Below are 19,172 nucleotides of genomic sequence, written 5' to 3'. Positions count from 1 at the left end.
AAACAGAAGCATGCACGAAGGGCCGACTCCCATGCTAAAATGTGGTTATTTGTTAACAGGATAGGTGTCTTTAATTCAGCGCACGTTCGTAATGTGTCATATAAATCGCTCGCTACATGAATATTGCATTATTGTAGCGTGCTATTGTACCGAAGGTCAGACATTTCTATACACGGGCCATGGATATGCACGATCGTTGGATTCGGATTTGAACATATGCAAAATCCAACTTCTGGAACGTGGCAAAGTAGAAGAGGGGGAATCAGTCAGTTTACGTGGGGGAGGAGTTATTGACCATCTCGTGGAAGGTAAGACCTAAACGATTTGTTTGTTTGTTTGTTGTTTAACGCCGCACTCACTAGTATTCCAGCTGTATCACGGCGGTCTGTAAATAATCGAGTCTGGATTGCAGTGGAGTCCAGTGATTGACATCATGAGCATCGATCCACGCAATTGGGATACGATGACATGTATCAGCCAAGTCAGCAAGCCTGACCACCCGATCCCGTTAGTCGCCTCTTACGACAAGCATGGGTTGGTGAAGACTTATACGAACATAGGGATGCAGGTTTGGGGCAACCTCCAGAATGCCTGTATCAAAGAAAAACTTAGGACGGGTACAAATGAAGACTTTAAAAAATCTGGAGTTCAGAGCTGAACGTCAAAACCATAAACACATATGCTGACTCGTCTTTTCGTATTCTTTCGGAGTTGTTGACGAAACAATAAATGGAGGGTATTGACACCCTCACACGAAGAATCATGTCAGACAATAGATCCCATCACCCTCTTCCCTCCATCGCTTATATTTACCAGTCATAATGGGAGGGCGTGGTTTGATTAACGTAGAGGCTCTTCATGATAGAATTGTTTTGTACACTTTTGCACACATTTATTTTTCTGATGATCCTCTTGTGAAGCATGTCAAGAATCATGATAAAAACAGGGCATTCCGCTGTTTCTTAAACGAGCCAAGGATGTGGGACATAATCTCAATGTCAACGTATATTTTGTTGATGAGTGTCAACCAAGCGATGTGCCATATCAAATCGGCCCAGACAGGGAGAGGCTATCTAAACGACTACTGCATCGAGTTCATATACAGTGTGTTGAGAGTATCAGCAAACCCGTAAAGTCCTTTGCTTGGATAAAGTCGGCTGGCCTGAAAAGTGAAACAGATGGCCTTCTGTTCGCTGCTCAGGACAAATCACTTCCCACTCGAAACCGTCAATGTGTGATTTTGCATCAAAATGTAATTATAAAGTGTAGATTATGTAATGAATTTAATGAAACTGTCAAATACATTGTCAGTGGATACCCAGCTTTGGCACAAACACAGTATCTTAAGTGACATGATGGTGTAGCTCGATCCTTTTATTACCGTCTTCGCGATGCTTGTGGTTTTGACACAGAGGTCCACCAATTGTTCGAACCAGAATATGTAGAGGGCGTCATGGAAAATGGTAAATACAAAATCTTTTGGAATAGGCCCGTATACAGCCTCAGACGGATCCAGGCCAACAAACCTGATTTTGTCCTTTTGTCCTGAATTTTTTGTCCCTTTTGACACTAATCTGATTGACAAGATTCAGGAAAAACATGGCAAATATGCGGACCTCGCTTTCGAAATGTCACGCTTGCACCCCAAGTACCAAGTTGTCCGACTCCCCATTGTTCTCAGTGCCTTAGGTTTGTTACCTCCCAATCTGTGGACTGACATTGGGAGAGTAACCGGGTTTGCTACCAGGAATACAGCCCTTCTGACAATCTGGGTAATGCAGAAGGCTGCAATGTTGGGGAGTCTTCACATTCTCCGAAATGTTCTGTGTGGGTTTGACTAGGCAGCGCTTCCTGGGAGAAGTCCCATTCGCTGTCTGGGCTGCGTGTAGAGGGGGCAAGTTCCCTGAGCTGATGATCAGCCTAAAACGCCTTCGTCACTCGAATAACGTTAGTAATACATCGTCCCACTGTTGTATGTTCATGATAAACCTCAAGGTTCTGAGGGAAATATTTTTAGAATTGTAACTTTTTTTAAAACAGTATGGGCTAACAATATGGTGTCAGCTGAATGTGAGAGAAAAGCCCAAATTGATGCAAGTCCTTTGGTGAAACCCACGACGACAGGCATGTCTGCTCTAGAAATTGTCACTCCCCCAAAATATATCAAATGATTCTTAAAGGAAATTGAATGAGTCAGTGAGTTGGGTTTAATACCCGAGCACAGGTATTGTGCCCGTGAACTTCTGCGGAAAAACTGTCGCCATGCCACAGCCACAGTGAACCAGTTCATGGACGACTGGGCGACACATGTCGCCTCCTGTTGTGAAGCAATGGCCTGTTACTATTTTCTACATGACCGACAGTCACTTGCTTAGCACCGTCTATGCTGTTCTAGACTGAAGGGAAGATAAGGTAGATTAGCTGGAGAATCACCCGGGAAGATCCGGGGAAGAATAAGCATTCAGCAACCCAGACTTGCCGTAAAAGGCGGCTAACGGGATCGGGTGGTCAGGCTTGCTGTCTTAGTTGATGCATGTCATCGTATCCCAATTGCATGGATCGATGCTTATGATGTCAGTCACTGTATTGTCTTGTCCAGACTCGATAATTTACAGACCGCGGTCATATAGCTGGAATATTGCTGAGTGCGGCGTTAAACGGCAAACAAACAAATCTGGAGAATCAGAGCAGACGATTCAATATTATCTTCTACGGGGTAGCCAGGCCTTTCGAAGGGCGAAACAAGTGATGACGGAGAATGTAGTGCGTGAGATCATTAAGGATAAGTCACCGATGACTTATCGAGATTGGTCAGGGAAAAAAACTCAAACTTATGATAACGAAAGCCAGAGAAGAAAATAACAGGTCTGTTCTGCTCCATGACAAACTGATTATTGATGATCAGGTTTTCAATGATTATCCATTATTTATAGAGATTAGTCAGAGAAAACGAGTAAAAAACACAAACCTAGGATGACGAAAGCCAGAGAAGAAAATCGTAGATCTGATCTGCGTTATTATAAACTGATTATTGATGATCAAGTTTTCACATATCACATCAACAAGGATTGTGTGACACAGTCAGAACGGCGACGGGGTTCTCGATCTGCACGTGCAGACTGTCAGCAGAATGTCAACACTGAATCACGTGACACCACATTGGACTATGGCCGGGCTCACAACAGCGATATTGACAACGATGCTGACACTGTATCTGTGAATGATGACGAGAGTGACTGCTTATGTTTTAAACATTTTTTATGTCGAGGAACATGAGTGGCTTAAGGAGAAAACTGGATAATGCTGAACTAATTTATTTCTCGTCACAGTTTGATATTTAAAAAAAAAAAATTGGGGGGAGAAACTCTGAGAAATACATTATTGCAGGTGTTTTAATGTTATTGCGTTTAAGTTAATTATAGAGAAAGAAAACCTCGAGTCGGTTTGGCTGTATGTGTTCGTTCTGAATTCGAACGCTATTTCAAGTATGTTTGTTTGGATTACACTGATATTATATTGGTAGTTTTTGAGAAACATTTGTTCAGTTCATTCTATGATAATTACATATTTGTATTCATATATATTCATCCTATTGTCTACGCCGCGGTAACATGTTACACCACTGCAAGGTATAGAGTATCTGGAGCAACAGCTTTTTGTTTAATTCCAACCGATTTCCAAACGTAAATTAATATTACTATGGGATTTTAACACCAGGTGTGGAAATCAGTCCGACTCTGCATGATGGGAATCGGAACATACCGAGCTTTGAGGTAGGGCTGGGGCGAATCTACATTTACTACCCGGGTATCCATACCCCTGTTACTCGACCCTACCTTGGTTCCCGCTGTTGGTTTCAAGAGATAGGTACAAAATGTCCGATTGGGAAGTAGCCAATAGTTTGATTGTAGCCCGAGCAAAATGTATTTAGATACACGTATAAAACGATCTGGTCATGCATATACACAGAAGTTGACTGAAGTTTTCTCTTTATTCAAACATATACAAATCATAAGGAATGTGTTCATGGTCATAAGGAAATGCGAACATTAGTGACTTGTGTAACCATGTAGTTAACACTAGTTATAGTGAATTTTTGTCATGAAACAATATATTAAGTGACCAACCACGGGTCCGGGTAATCCTACTCAGGACCCAACCCGACCCGAGTTACCCGTCCCGACCCTACATAGAGGACATGGAATATGTGTCTGATTGCTATGACGCTCCCAGACGATGCCGTGATCATGATATGTGATGAATATGGCAAGGAACTCCTTGATTCGCGTGCAACCCGTAACATTCACATGTTGAATGGGAGATGTCCAGTTGATGCTGAGGTAGATTTATTGTATTAAAGGAGACGGTGCAAGTGTGGTTGAAGCATGGCTGTGTTCAAGTGGCTTGTTTAACTGAGATATCGACTTTACTGTACGTACACGGTGCGGTTCTGGCCATTTTCGAATCGTTGTATCATTGCAAGTAAGTGCAGGCCATAGTTCAACGGTTGTTCAACGTAGCGCTGTCTGATCTCAAACGGGAGCTAAATCGGCACTGTCTGAACGCAGCCTAATAAGTCTACTCACGTTTAAGGATGAGCTTATTTTTTCAAGCAGATGGAGGCTGAGTGTTTTTTATTTACACAAATTATTAGCTGTGTTTTTTGTCTACGAGGATATACAGTGCGCCTCAAACAGTTGTTTCTTTTCGCAAAAAAATCTGAGTGCTTTATTGTTTGTTTCAGAGAAACGAAGTGAAAGCTTGTAGGAAACAGAGAAACAACAATGGGAAGCACTGTGGACCCTGCCGAAAGATGCTCCATGACGTCACGACTGTGTCAGCGAATCAAAAACAGGCTCTTATTCTCAGGGGATGGAATGACACCTCCCAACTGGCCCGTCATCGGTCTCATGTTCCTTGCACTGGTGGGAAAATATCTTATTTTCTGAGGGGACATTATGAAAATGAGCTTATTATTAAGTTTTTTTTCAATTGTAAAATTTAAAAAGAGATCGAATTAAAATGAGACATGTAATATTTCACGGGAGTGCGGTATGTGGCAATACTTGGTCTGCCGCGATACGAGTATGATAATGTAAGGTCAGGTATCGGTACGTAGCAATACAATAAATTTAAACTGTCGGACAAACGAAAGGTTTAGACCTATGTTTGATTGTGGCTAAAATGGAACATACAAGAAATGATAACTCGAGGGTGATGTGTGTGGTACGGGTATCAATATTATTTTTTGGACCTTATTTTTGCAGTGCTTCGTCAACTGTTTTCATCCTAGTTACGTTTTGATAACATTTATATTTGGTAAAATACAATTTTGAAGTGCATACTTTCAATTACCTGTCAGAGTAGGATATGTGAAAGGGTTAAATGTATTTAATTTCACGTCGTCAGTATATCAGCCATATTGTGAGTACAAAAAGTAGTATTACATACCTAAAAAAAACTTGTAACCTATCACATCAAGTACTGTTCAAAGGGTTTCATGACTGTTGTCTCGAACTGTTGTCAGTTCACATGGGGTATACATTGTTTAAAAATATCGTATATCGTACCGCGAAATATGCTTCGTATCGTTACAGCTATATTTTGGGATAATAAATTCCTAATTCTTTGCACGACCCGTGAAGATCAGGTTTGGAATAGGTCTTCAGCAACCCATGCTTGCCGTAATGGGCGACTATGCTTGTCGTAAGAGGCGACTTATGGGATGGGTGGTCGGGCTCGCAGACAAGGTTGATGCATGGTAGATTGGTAGATCGATGCTCATGATATCAATCATTGGCTTGTCTGGTCCAGACACGATTATTTACAGACCGCCGTCATAATGCTGAACAACAAACAAAAAGATAATTCTTTTCACAAACAGGGCACCTCTAACACGGTGAATGTGCTTTCTAATGCTGTTGTCTGAACTCACAAGGCTCCAACTACCCCCGCAGGGCTCTGGGTACTTATTCTGACCCGGAATACCTAAATTACCTCAGAGATCTGTACATTCAGATGATTCAGTTTGGTGTTCCCAGTGTGAAAACACCGAGAGTGCAAGATTCTGATTACAATTGCCATGTAATTATATTTGTGTAGTTTGTTTCAGTTCGCCAGCGCCTTCACTCTGACTTTCATCTTCCCCTTCCTCCCAGAGATGACCCTGGTAAGTTGTGTAGCCTACTTCCCATTTCAACACGAGGGAATTGGGGTGATGTTTGTAGGGTGGGTGTAGTGTGTAGGGTGGGTGAAGTGTGTAGGGGGGGGGGGGGGGGGGGGGTGAAGTGTGTAGGGTGGGTGAAGTGTGTGGGAGGTGAAGTGTGTTTAGTGAGGAGAAATGTGTAGACGTGTGCTGGGCGTGTGTGTGCGTGTGAGTGACTTGGGTTTAACGCCGCTTTGAACAGTATTCCAGATATATCGCAACGTGTCAGCTTAATGTGGGAGGAAAGCCCGAAGTGATGCAGGTCTCAGACGTTTACCACTTCGGTGAAACCCACGAGCACGGGTATGGTGCTGACAAACCTAGAAACATAATCAAGGCGAACCGGGATTCGAACCCACAATCATAGGTTTCTGGCGTGCGATGCAACTCTGCACAGCGAATCGCTGCGCCTTAGACGACTGGGCCCCCCCGTGCCCCCCGGGGGTGTTTGAAGTAATGTGACGTGATATGGGGTTTAACGTTGCATTCAAGGTATATATATATATATATATATATATATATATATATATATATATATATATATATGTATATATATATATATATATATATATATATATATATATATATATATATATATATATATATATATATGTGTGTGTGTGTGTGTGTGTGTGTGTGTGTGTGTGTCCGTCCGGAATAATGCCGATACCATGCCGCAATTTAACATGAACACCCCCCTCAGACACAGAATACTGACTCCGAGCCGACCAGTCCTTGTTTTAGCCCCTTAATACTAAGCGCCAGACAGTGTAACAACAAGTACCATCTTTTAACTTCTGTTGGTATGGCGCGGCCGTGGATCGATTCCTGGATCTTCCGCTCTCCCGGGGACGCTCCACCACTAGACCACGGGGGCTGTCTAAGCCTGTAGTGGTGGTCGTGCAGTCAGGATTATCTGAACTTAGGTTTTAATCCCCGAAAATATAACTGATATACTGTTCAATGTGGTATTCCAACACATTTCACTCACTCATTTCAATTCAGGGCTTCGGATACAGCGAGGAACAGAAGGGGTACTATGCTGGGTTGGTGGCCTCGTCTGTGTTCGCCGGCCGAGCTGCAGGAAGGTATGTGCACACTTCCGGGTACCCATGAGCAGCAGTCCGGATCACAAGATATCGTCATAGAAGTTATATTGATTAAGTCAAGTGTTTGTCAGAAAACCGGAAGTAGCATCCTCAGACCGGAAGTTCACATATATTTCTTGAAAAGGGTCATCAATTGCGCATATCGATGCTCGTGATGTCCATCAGTGGATTGCCTGGTCCAGATTCTATTATTTACAGACCACCTTCATACGACAGGAATATTGAAGAGAGCGGCGTTAAACATCATCACGCGAAAAGGGTCAAAGTTCAATATAAAGACGACCCGTGAAGATCCGGGGTAGAATAGCTCTTCAGAACCCATGCTTGCCGTAAAAGGTGACTATGCTTGTCGTAAGAGGCGACTAACGGGATCGGGTGGTCAGGCTCGCTGACCTGGTAGATGCATGTCATCGTATCCCATTGATGCGTGGATCGATGCTCATGATGTCAATCTCTAGATTGTCTGGTTCAGACTCGATTATTTACAGACCGACGTCATATAGCTGGAATATTGCTGAGAGCAGCGTTAAACAACACACAAACAAACAAACACACAATCAATTTAAAGACGTGTCATTTATCTGTCTGCTGTCATCTGATTTGCTGAATTAAAAATAGTTTACAATACATTGCATTATAGTTTGGTTCACAGTATCAAGATTTTATATGTTACATTTCCCGTCCTCGCATCAGTCAAGAAATGCATCTGTGTGGAAAAAGGAAAGAAAACATAAAAGAAAGTGTTCCCTTTTCGACTGTTACAGCTACTTCTGGGGCTGGCTGTCGGACAGGAAGGGCCGGAAGTTGGTGCTACTGGTGACGCTAGGTGGCAGTGGTGTGTTCTCGCTCGTGTTCGGATTCACGCAGAATCTCGCCATGGCCATATCCGCCAGATTCTTCACAGGGCTCTTTAGTGGTGAGTTCTGCAGGGGCTTGTCACCCAGATACATCCTTGGTTAATGCTGCTCATTCAGGGTCCCAATGTGTTTGCCTAACACTGCACTTATTAAGTTTTGCCTTTAGTAAATTCCACAGCAGCTTAAACGACTAAAAGGCTACTCGAACAGTTCAGGGGGTGTTTGGTCAGCCTTGTGTTTGATCGTCTCAAACAGTTACTTCTTTCCCAACATGAGGAACTTATTTTTGTTAAAGCCTCGTTAAACCTTACTAAAACATTTAAAACATGGCAGTCTTAAAGTGTGGTGTTGTTTACAGGAATCCTGGGCACGGCCAAGACCGTCCTGTACGAGGTGTCGGACAACAGTAACCAGGCCGTCGGGATGTCCATGATCAGCCTGGCCTGGGGGGCTGGGATCATACTTGGGCCAGCTACTGGGGGTGAGTCACTATGTGGGGGTGGGTGGGGCCTTGCGAGTCTAACAGACGGAGGGTCACTGTTCATGATGTGTAAGTTTCTTTGCGGGGACAGTTGGGGATAAGGCACCACAAATATGTGCAGACCGGGTGGTGATTGGTTCACATTCAATATTTTGGTGTTTAGTCTGTTGGCACCATACCCCTGTTACATTGCACCCCGAATCTCATAATGGTGAATGAGTTAGAGTGGTTTTATGCCGCATTTATCAATATTCCAGCAATATCACAGAGGGGGACACTAGAAATGGGCTTCAGCTATTGTACCCATGCGGGGATTCCAACCCGGCGAACGCTTTAACTACTAGGCTACCCGACCGCCACGCATATCAACTAACGAGAATGTTGTAAAAGCGGAAAACGCAAGCCGAACGACTTGTGTATGAAATAGCCATAAAGGCTAATATGTGTGGATACTATACTGAACAAAACAGTTAGGGATCATTAATATTTTTGGGGGATGTATTTTGTAGTGAAGACTGGGCGCACAATTTCATATAAAATATCCCCCACGATCTCCACCTTTTTGTATAAGTATATTAGGGTAACTGGCACACATCGTGTATAATATGTTTGATGTTAGATTTATATTGCAACTTTGACATGTAAAGTTTTGATGATTGTGATTATTACGATTATGATTTCGTATTATTTAATAATCTGTAATGATATGTCACTGTGGTATGAAATTCCACTCACTCACTCACCTTCACAGGGTACCTGGCATCCCCGGTGGTGAAGTACCCAGCAACATTCCCAGCTGGGTTCTTCACGCGCTTCCCCTACATCATTCCCGCCACCGTCACCTTCGTCGTCAACGTTCTTGTCTTCCTCGTGATCGCTTTCAAGATGAAAGAGACGCTTCATTGCAGGTACCGCGAGGGATACACTCTAACCTTCCAGTGTTAATGCGGCTACTCTCAAACCTTCCAATGTTTTTGTTGGTACTCTCTTACCTTCCAGCGTAGAGGCGGCTACTCTCTAACCTTCCAATGTTTTGTTGGTACTCTCTAACCTTCTAGCGTTAAAGCCGTTACTCACTCACCTTCCAAAGTTTTGTTGGTAGTCTGTCACCTTCCAGAGTGAAAGCGGCTACTCCCTAACTTTCCAATGTTTAGTGGATACTCTGTAACCTTCCAGTGTCAATGCGGCTACTCTCTAACCTTCCAATGTTTTGTTTGTACTCTCTAACCTTCCAATGTTTTGTTTGTACTCTCTAACCTTCCAGCGTAGAAGTGGCTACTCTCTAACCCTCCAATGTTTTGTTGTACTCTGTAACTTTCAATGTCAATGCGGCTACTCTCTTACCTTCATGAAGCAGATAATCTCCAAAACCAATATTTAGCATGCACTCTCGAATGCGTAGTGTGTACTCTCTAACCCGTAATTCGCTGTGCAGCCGCAATTCGCTGTGCAGAGTTGCGTCCCTTGGGCACACCAGAAACCTGTGATCGTGGGTATACATCCCGGCTTTGGGTTTCACCAAAGTGATAAACGCCTGAAACCTGAATCACTTTAGGCTTTTCTCAGAGATTACGCTGACACACCGTGATACAACTGGAATGATGTCAAAAGCGGCGATAAACCAAACTCACACACTTACACAAGTTCGTTACTTTCACTCTTATATTAAGGAGGTGAGGTGAAATGGGGTTTTATGTCGCGTTCAAGATAACTGCGCTTACATAGCAACGTGAATGCACTTATATGTGTGTGTGTGTGTGTGTGTGTGTGTGTGTGTGTGTGTGTGTGTGTGTGTGTGTGTGTGTGTTACTTGTACTAGTCAGGGATAGTGCCGATTTTACATGTGGTATACAGACTTCTTGTTTGACCAGTCCTTGTTATAGCCCCTTAATGCCGAGCGCCAGACAAGTACAATCTTTTAACGTTTTTTGGTATGACGCGGCCAGAGATCGAACCCCCGACCTTCCGTTCTCCGGGCGGACGCTCTAGAACTAGACCACGAGGCGGTCATGTCTTTATGAACAGTGATATGTCAAATGTAAACCTATTCATCAAAAGAAGCTGCACACAGACCTTATGTTTTCAGGGATATCGTGGCGCAAATTGCTGAAAAGGAGCCTCTTCAAGGCGGCGGCCAGATTCAAAATGGATGTCGATGTGATGACCTCAAACGTCACAAATCTCACAATGACGTCACCGAGTCATATCACAAGCCTGACATATCAACAAATAACGGTTCTTTAGGTACCGATATCAATGAATTATCTCACTGTAACGATAACAGGTATACGGATAGCACAAATTGTAACGAGCGTAAGAACAAAGTTCAAAACGAGGCCAGTACTGCTCGACTCTATTCGTCTGTGCCTAATATATCATGTGTTAGAAATGGTGACTCTGTGATTATGTCCGACGAGAGGCAATGTACGTGTAATATGTATAATCAACGGGTGGGTGACACAAGGACACTAACAGGAGGTGATGTGAAATGGCGTTCCTCCTCTGCTCATGAATTTGAATCTGACAGCGAGAAGAAGCCGTGTCAGAATTCAGGGATCTGGGTTGCTGTCCAACAGAGTGCCTTGGTTACAAATATGAGGTAAGTCAGGAAACTCGCTGATGTTGCAATCGTGGTTGTGAAACTGTTGCCAAGGGGTTGGTGATACCCTGTTGTTGTTAAAGATTTGTTTATGAAATTTGTTAGAAAGACCCCGTAATGATTTCGGGAGAGAATAGATCACCAGCTGTAAGGGCTTGGCCTCTGTCTGTGTGTGTGTGTGTGTGTGTGTGTGTGTGTGTGTGTGTGTGTGTGTGTGTGTGTGTGTGTCGTTTGTGGTATTCCGAGGTGCGTGTCTGTATGTGTGTACGCCTGCCTGAGTGCGTAGACATTTTTGGTATTCAATATATTTTTTTTCCAGGTAAAATGTTTGTCCCAAATTTAAAAGTACTCAGAACGTGTTGGGTGTCCTGAAATTATATTATCTTTTAAAATAATAATATTACATTGTACGGCTCCCCCTTTCACAGACAATTCGAGAATACGTCAGCAACTGTAGCTCATGTTGGCCGACTAGAATGTGTCATGGCTGTCATCCTTATCGCTGAATACTTTTATCTTCATCAATTTAAAATACCTTTTTAATAATTATCATAAACAACACGCAGTAAACAGCCCGTGAGGATCCGGGTAACAACAGGTCTTCAGCAACCAATGCTTGTAAGAAGCGACTTTCGGGATCTGGTGGTTAGACTCTGACTTGGTTGATGCATGTCATCGTATACCAATTGCTTGGGTCGATGCTCATGATATCATTGACTGGAATGTCTTGTCCAGACTCAATTATTTACAATCCGCTGTCCTATGGCTTGAATATTGCTGAGTGCGGCGTTAAACAACATTCACTCATTTCAATGTCAATGAACAGACCTAATTGTTGTCATTTTCGTAGACAGAAAGATGTCCGCGAGTCGGTCATTCTCTTCACGGTGTTCTCCTTCGCCATCATCGGCTTTGAAGACGTCTTCAACGTCTGGGCTTCCACTGAAAGACGTTTGGGTAATTATGCCAATAAGTAGGATTTGTTCGATTCCTGATCATAGTAGTAGTATATTTTTATATTTCGCTACTTTATTGAGAAATTGCATGGCTGACAAACAAAGGACTGTGCGGAGCTCAACAGAAGGGAAACAACTTCTTGTAATCGATCAACCTCAATCACAGACATAACCCTTTTCATTATCACAAGAGTCCATAGCACGATTCCAACTATATCATAAGCATGCTGTAATAAATCCCTATGAAATAGTGACGATACCATTCATTTGAATCCCTTTTTGGCACAATCCACGTGATTCGGCCACTTGGAGATTGGAAAAAATATTGTGAATTAAAATGCAGCAAGGTCATGTTAATTAGTTTAGCCTGTTAATAACAGCAGGAGAAACGGATGGATGTTGTCATTTTCAATTATTATTATTTTGACGTTGTTTGTTGCTACTTGCTACAGACGGGCTTGGGTTCAGCACGGACAAGATCGGAACGGTCCTGTCCATGGTGGGAATCCCGTTGCTGCTGCTGCTCATCTTCATCTTCTCAACTCTAGTGAGACACTTCGGCATCAAGAAGGTGAGTGGCCAGCATTGTCATCAAGGCTCGTCGGGACTATTACATTTATGAACCACATTCACTAGCAGCAATATTTTCTAATTTTGATTTAAATCGATCCTGTTTCAGACATACATGATCTGTTCCTTCGTCATGGCGGTGTCCGTGACGGCGTGTCCTGTTCTTCATCTGTTGTCTGACAGGTGAGTCGCAGTTCCAACCAACGGACCTGGCTTACAATATGTCCTTGGTCTTCCCCTAATCTTTGGATCTTCAGAAAGATCAGCTGTTAGGTGGGGTGAGGTGAAATTGGGTTTGGCGTCGCGTTCAAGATACTTGTATAGCTACGTGGTTACACGTGTGTGTGTCATGTTGTTGCTTGTACTTGTGCGGACTTTAAGATGCCAGCCCACCCCAATGCCGTAGTTTAACATGGATAGCCCACGCAGATACATTATACAGCCGACCAATCCTTGTTTCATATCCATAATGCCAAACGCCTCGCATGGTAACAAGAAGTACAATTATTTGACGTCTTTTGCACAGTTCCGCCCCATTGGGGAAACCGATGTTAGTATATGGCGTCAAGGCTTACTGTATGGTTAACTTTCTTGGTAATTTGTGTGTGAGCAAGTTAAGTTTGAACAGTGTTTCAATGATATCATGGCGGATTGTTTCAATGTGCAAAGCGAAAAACGAGGCAGGACGTTTACCATTTTGTTGAGACCAATGAGTTCAGGTGCCTCTGATTATGCTTCTAAGGGAGTCAGCACCATACCCGTGCTCGTGGATATCACTAAAGTTGTAAACGTCTGAGGCCTGCATGGCGTCGGGCCATCATTCCACACCAAGCTGACACGCCCTGATATAACAGAAAAACTGTCCAAATCACCGTAAAACCAAAATGGTTGACTCCCAATGTTTCCAGACCGAATGTGCTGTGGCCGGTGATGCTGCTCATCCTCATCCCGGAGAGGCTCTGCGCCAGCTGCTGCTTCTCCGCCACCGCCCTCTTCATCAACAACTCAGTCACACCCGAAAATGCTGGTGCCGTTAATGGCATCGGCATGACGTTCACTGCTATTGCAAGGTTAGTTTGTCCATCACTGTGGTTCATTATTTAAACTAGTAGATCATAAGCGTCAAAGATAAAAAGTGGAGTACTTCAGTCAACAATTTGTTATTAACACATAATTTGTAACAAGTCCTTGTCCGAAAAAAAAGAATGGTTAGGATTGATTTGTTCAGCTTCTGTTGGACAATATTATTTGATAGGTTTGTCTTGGATCATTGTCATGGAAATGATTATGGCAACTGATCAACTGAAGTGAGGATTTCGAGATCTCTGAAAAGAATTAGATATTGCTTTGCACAGAACTGATGGATATGACTTTTGGGGTGGGTGGCATGTTTTCCAGTGATAGTTGTTCCATCACACACTGCAATGTTCCTGTATTTCAGAACCTGGTACACTTCACCCATACCTCCATCACACACTGCAATGTTCCTGTATTTCAGAACCTGGTACTCTTCATCCATACCTCCATCACACACTGCAATGTTCCTGTATTTCAGAACCTGGTACTCTTCATCCATACCTCCATCACACACTGCAATGTTCCTGTATTTCAGAACCTGGTACACTTCACCCATACCCCCATCACACACTGCAATGTTCCTGTATTTCAGAACCTGGTACACTTCATCCATACCTCCATCACACAGTGCAATGTTCCTGTATTTCAGAACCTGGTACTCTTCATCCATACCTCCATCACACACTGCAATGTTCCTGTATTTCAGAACATGGCATTCTTCATCCATACCTCCATCACACACTGCAATGTTCCTGTATTTCAGAACCTGGTACACTTCACCCATACCCCCATCACACACTGCAATGTTCCTGTATTTCAGAACCTGGTACTCTTCATCCATACCTCCATCACACACTGCAATGTTCCTGTATTTCAGAACCTGGTACTCTTCATCCATACCTCCATCACACAGTGCAATGTTCCTGTATTTCAGAACCCTGGCGCCTGCTATGGGTGGAAGTGTCTTTGCCTGGACAGTGAGCCAAGGATCTGAGATTGGTCCACCATTTGACGTCAGTTTCGCTTTCTTTCTGTTTGGGCTGGTGTTCTGGCTGACGATCCTCATGTGTTTGGTGCTGCCCGAAAGACTCAACAGACAGAAGAAGATGCCATCATAATGCATATCGGGGGTCAAATAAAAGGTCGCACCTGGAGTGTTCTTTCAGCCTCAAACTGCCGTGCCCCTCTTGTGGTGTGTCAGTCAGGCATAATAAATAATAAATATCTAAAAAGCCCTGGAAAGCCATGTTCTGCCCAAACATAGGTCAGGACACTTTAAATCATCCAAGCGAAGGACAGCAGTTTTGAGCATTCAATTTTGGGTAGCCCTACCCTGGTACGTACATAGAGTATGTATCAGCGTCCAGCGTTAATTTTGGCTGAAATTATACCACTTTTAGTCAGATACAATTAAGACACAAATTTCACACTGTATTTAAAATCGATGTATTAAGTAAAACACGTTGTTTCCAAGGCAGCAATATTTTATATTTTATAATTTTATAATTATTGTTTTAATCTGTATTTTGTTCCACTGAAATACAGATGATGCAGATTTCTCGTGCAGTGAAGTCTGTAAAATTATTTTATCCACACATGTCTGTATATATTGTTTCGAAGATAAAACATATCTTTCGATTTCTCTCGTCATGTTTTATCATAAAATGTATATATATTTTGAGTTAAGGTTGAATGGGGAAAGCCGGTTGTTCTGGCAAACCAACACGCATAATCAGTTCAATAGGGATACAAAACCCACGACCGTAGCGTTCTGGCAAACCAACAAGCATAATCAGTTCAAATAGGGGATACAAAACCCACGACCGTAGCGTTCTGGCAAAACAAAAAGCATAATCAGTTCGAATAGGGGATACAAAACCCACGACCGTAGCGTTCTGGCAAACCAACAAGTATAATCAGTTTAGTAGGGGATACAAAACCCACGACCGTAGCGTTCTGGCAAACCAACACGCATAATCAGTTCAGTAGGGGATACAAAACCCACGACCGTAGCGTTCTGGCAAACCAACACGCATAATCAGTTCAGTAGGGGATACAAAACCCACGACCGTAGCGTTCTGGCACACCAACACGCATAATCAGTTCGAATCGGGAATACAAAACCCACGACCGTAGCGTTCTCGCCGCCTAAGGGACGCAACATCGAATTGTGACAAGACTAGACTAGATATTTTTCGTTATTCGTTTCTATCAAAATTATATATTTTTAGAGACTAAGAGGTGGCCGGTACGACTGATTCCGTCAAAATTATCGTCTATCTCTCGCTTCCGTGGTTTAAGCATTTGAATGGAGGAGGCGTTGCACAGTACGTGGGAAGCACTGCCATACAATCGCAAACATATATTAGACATTCCAGAATGTTCGTTTGTTCAGTTTTCAAGATTTTAATCGAGAACTGTGTCAACATATTTTCAATGGTTTGGCAGCAATATTGGAGGTTTTAGCCATGCAATTGAGCACTTTTCTCACTACTTGTCTGTCAAAATCTTCTCTCAAACTATCAGAGCAAGGCCTGCGAAGCTACAGTCAGTTAAAGAAGGCACTCTTTCTTCTATCGGACTACTTGAAACTAACATGATTCCGCGACCTCGGCTGTGTTTAAGCTATCCGCTCTAGTGTCAAAATGGGGTTCTTGGTTGTGTTTCTGCGATCCGTTCAGTTTGAAACACAGATTCTGGGTCACAAATACATTGTTTGTAACCACCTGTAACTCAGAAACCACTGGTCCGATTACGACCAAATTGTGTGTGTTCATGTAGACAATGATGTTCAACCGTAACCCTCAACTGCAGTCTCATAACCCGGAAGACTACACAGAGAGAATAAAACATATTTCGTGTAGAACAACATCTTGTTCCTCACCAGACCATTCAATAGCCATAAGACTTGGCACTTTTTAGTATGTACAGATGCCAGTCAGTATTGACAAGCATCCTCAAATATTATACATGATTTCCATATGTCCTACCTACACCAAACTGTGATCTAACATGGTTTGAAAATGTCAATTTGTAGTAAGATAAAGAGATTGCACGACACTTCAACTAACTCAGAAATTTACCTATAAACGCGTATCTTCACCGGTTGACGACTACGCTTCGAAACATATTTTAACAAATTCTCGATTACAAATTTGAAACCGAAACAAAAGAACATTCTTGAATGGCTGATATATGGTCTAGATTGTATGGATTCAGTCGTTAAACCCGTAACTATCGTTCGGAATACCCCGTGATAACGTTTTCGAGGTTGCATGATTAGAAATCCCATTCTGACTGTCAATTTCATTATCTGGTAAGCGACGTTCTGATTGGTCGGATGAAAGGTCGTTCTGACGTGACCTCTAATGGGATGTCTTCAGATCTTTGTTTAGCGGTAGCGGGAACTGATTTTAATGAGATTGAAAACATTTCATGCTGTAAAGATACTGAAAGAAGCGACACAGAAAGAAACAAAGACTGCTCCCGGCTAATACAAAGTGAGTAAAAAGAGCTTAACTGCCCAAACAATAACTGGCACCGAGAATAAAATTGTTATTTATGAGAGTCCTTCAAATACGACCATAAGATAAACAGCATTAATAAAGAGCTTACTTCTTCAAAGGTTGAGCGCGAATTCCCCAGGTCAAGGTCACAAGGTGATTGCCTGTCTCGTGCGCGATAGATGTGACGCCATCTTGCGATGTCATATCTGCGTTGCGGAATTGGTGGGAATTCATTATACATAAGAATAGGTAAACAGTATTCTCGGCTGCAGCCGTTGATGCTGGTGGTCCTAGTGGCGTGCTCCAATTGCCATGTGGGCAAATAGGCAGCTTTCTTATGGAAACTTGTCAAACTGGACCAGCACCAAAACGGAAATAAAACATTCTTAGTAAAAACGGACCAGTGACATATCAGATTGTAATTAAGAAAAGAAATTACTATATACTTTAAAAAGATGGGTATACCATACCGTACGCACCATTCAATATATACCATACCATACAGAATACCACACGCACCATACCATACCACCACGCCAAACAAACATACCATACCATACAAAACAATGCACACAATACCATACATACCCCACCACATCATACCATACCATACCATACCACACAATACAATACCATACCATACACACCATACCATACCATACATACCATACCATACCCAACCACACCATACCATACCACACAATACAATACCATACCATACCATACTATTCCATACACACCATACCATACCATACCATACCATATCATACCCACATATACCCACCATGAATACATGCAAGGGACACAAGGCGTACAGGGTTGACTACCCGTGAAGATCCGGGGTAGGTCTTCAGGAACCCTTGCTTGAAGGTGACTATGCTTGTCGTAAGAGGCGACTAATGGGATCGGGTGGTCAGTCTTGCTGACTTGGTTGATGAATGTCACACCAATTGCGTGAATCGATGCTCATGATGTCCGTCACTGGATTGTCTAGTCCAGACTCGAGTATTTAAAGACCGCTGTCATATAGCTGGAATATTGCTGAATGCGGCTTTAAACAATAATCAAACAAACGGGATTGGCAGACCCAATACAAACACTACATAATGCAGTCTACTGCTGTACAAAGACATAGGCATGTATGCATGCAAAGTTAAACCCTCTTCAAAATGAAATTAAAAAAGCTTAAAGGTTATGTTTCGAGAGTCGCGTGCGCGACACATGGATTTTCCTCTCCGAGATAACACACCTGGGACGGGGGCGAACCGAGCGACCTTTCAGGAAACAAAGCATTCATTTAAAATCGATTTTTAGTGCACGTATGGCCACCAAGAGATTTGTGAATGTTTTGATTTTGTAATCACGTACTCCAGTCATTTTTAAAGCATGTCGCTACATATATATAAAGTGAATAAAAGCGACCAGTCCTTTCTATAATCATGTTTGTTTGTTTGTTGTTTTACGCCGCACTCAGCAATATTCCAGCTTTATGACGGCGGTCTGTAAATAATTGAGTCAGGACCAGACAATCCAGTGATTGACATTATGAGCATCGATCTACGCATTTGGGATACGATGACATGCATCAACCAAGTCACCGAGCCTGACCACCCGATCCCGTTAGTCGCCTTTTACGACAAGCATAGTCACCTTTTACGGCAAGCATGGGTTGCTGAAGACCTATTCTACCACGGGTCCTGAAAACGTTCTGCTAAAAGCAGAGTCCACTGTAGGATTCCGACTATATATATCATAAACATGTGTTTATGAATCACTATCAAACAGTGTCGATACCAAGTGATAGCCAAAAGG

General features: G+C 42.8%; 1 protein-coding gene across 2 annotated transcripts in view; it reads left to right on the top strand.

The window, feature by feature from the left end:
* Positions 1–15,451, top strand: part of LOC139455612 (uncharacterized) — a 30,797-nt gene extending 15,346 nt beyond the window's left edge. For both annotated transcript variants that reach the window (XM_071237166.1, XM_071237167.1), the window contains exons 3-14: positions 4,745–4,925; positions 6,113–6,169; positions 7,211–7,293; positions 8,079–8,230; positions 8,530–8,652; positions 9,404–9,560; positions 10,739–11,251; positions 12,102–12,208; positions 12,660–12,778; positions 12,887–12,960; positions 13,686–13,847; positions 14,789–15,451. In XM_071237166.1, coding sequence (XP_071093267.1) covers positions 4,785–4,925; positions 6,113–6,169; positions 7,211–7,293; positions 8,079–8,230; positions 8,530–8,652; positions 9,404–9,560; positions 10,739–11,251; positions 12,102–12,208; positions 12,660–12,778; positions 12,887–12,960; positions 13,686–13,847; positions 14,789–14,972 — 1,872 coding nt within the window. In that variant the 5' untranslated portion in view covers positions 4,745–4,784 and the 3' untranslated portion in view covers positions 14,973–15,451. The remainder of the gene's footprint in view (positions 1–4,744; positions 4,926–6,112; positions 6,170–7,210; positions 7,294–8,078; positions 8,231–8,529; positions 8,653–9,403; positions 9,561–10,738; positions 11,252–12,101; positions 12,209–12,659; positions 12,779–12,886; positions 12,961–13,685; positions 13,848–14,788) is intronic.
* The last annotated feature ends 3,721 nt before the right edge of the window (positions 15,452–19,172 follow it).

The sequence above is a fragment of the Haliotis cracherodii genome, unplaced genomic scaffold, assembly GCF_022045235.1.
Source record: "Haliotis cracherodii isolate W230 unplaced genomic scaffold, xgHalCrac1.p SCAF_11, whole genome shotgun sequence".
Taxonomy (NCBI): Eukaryota; Metazoa; Mollusca; class Gastropoda; order Lepetellida; family Haliotidae; genus Haliotis; species Haliotis cracherodii.
Note: the sequence above shows the minus strand (reverse complement) of the source record. Positions and strands in the feature narration are given on the sequence as shown.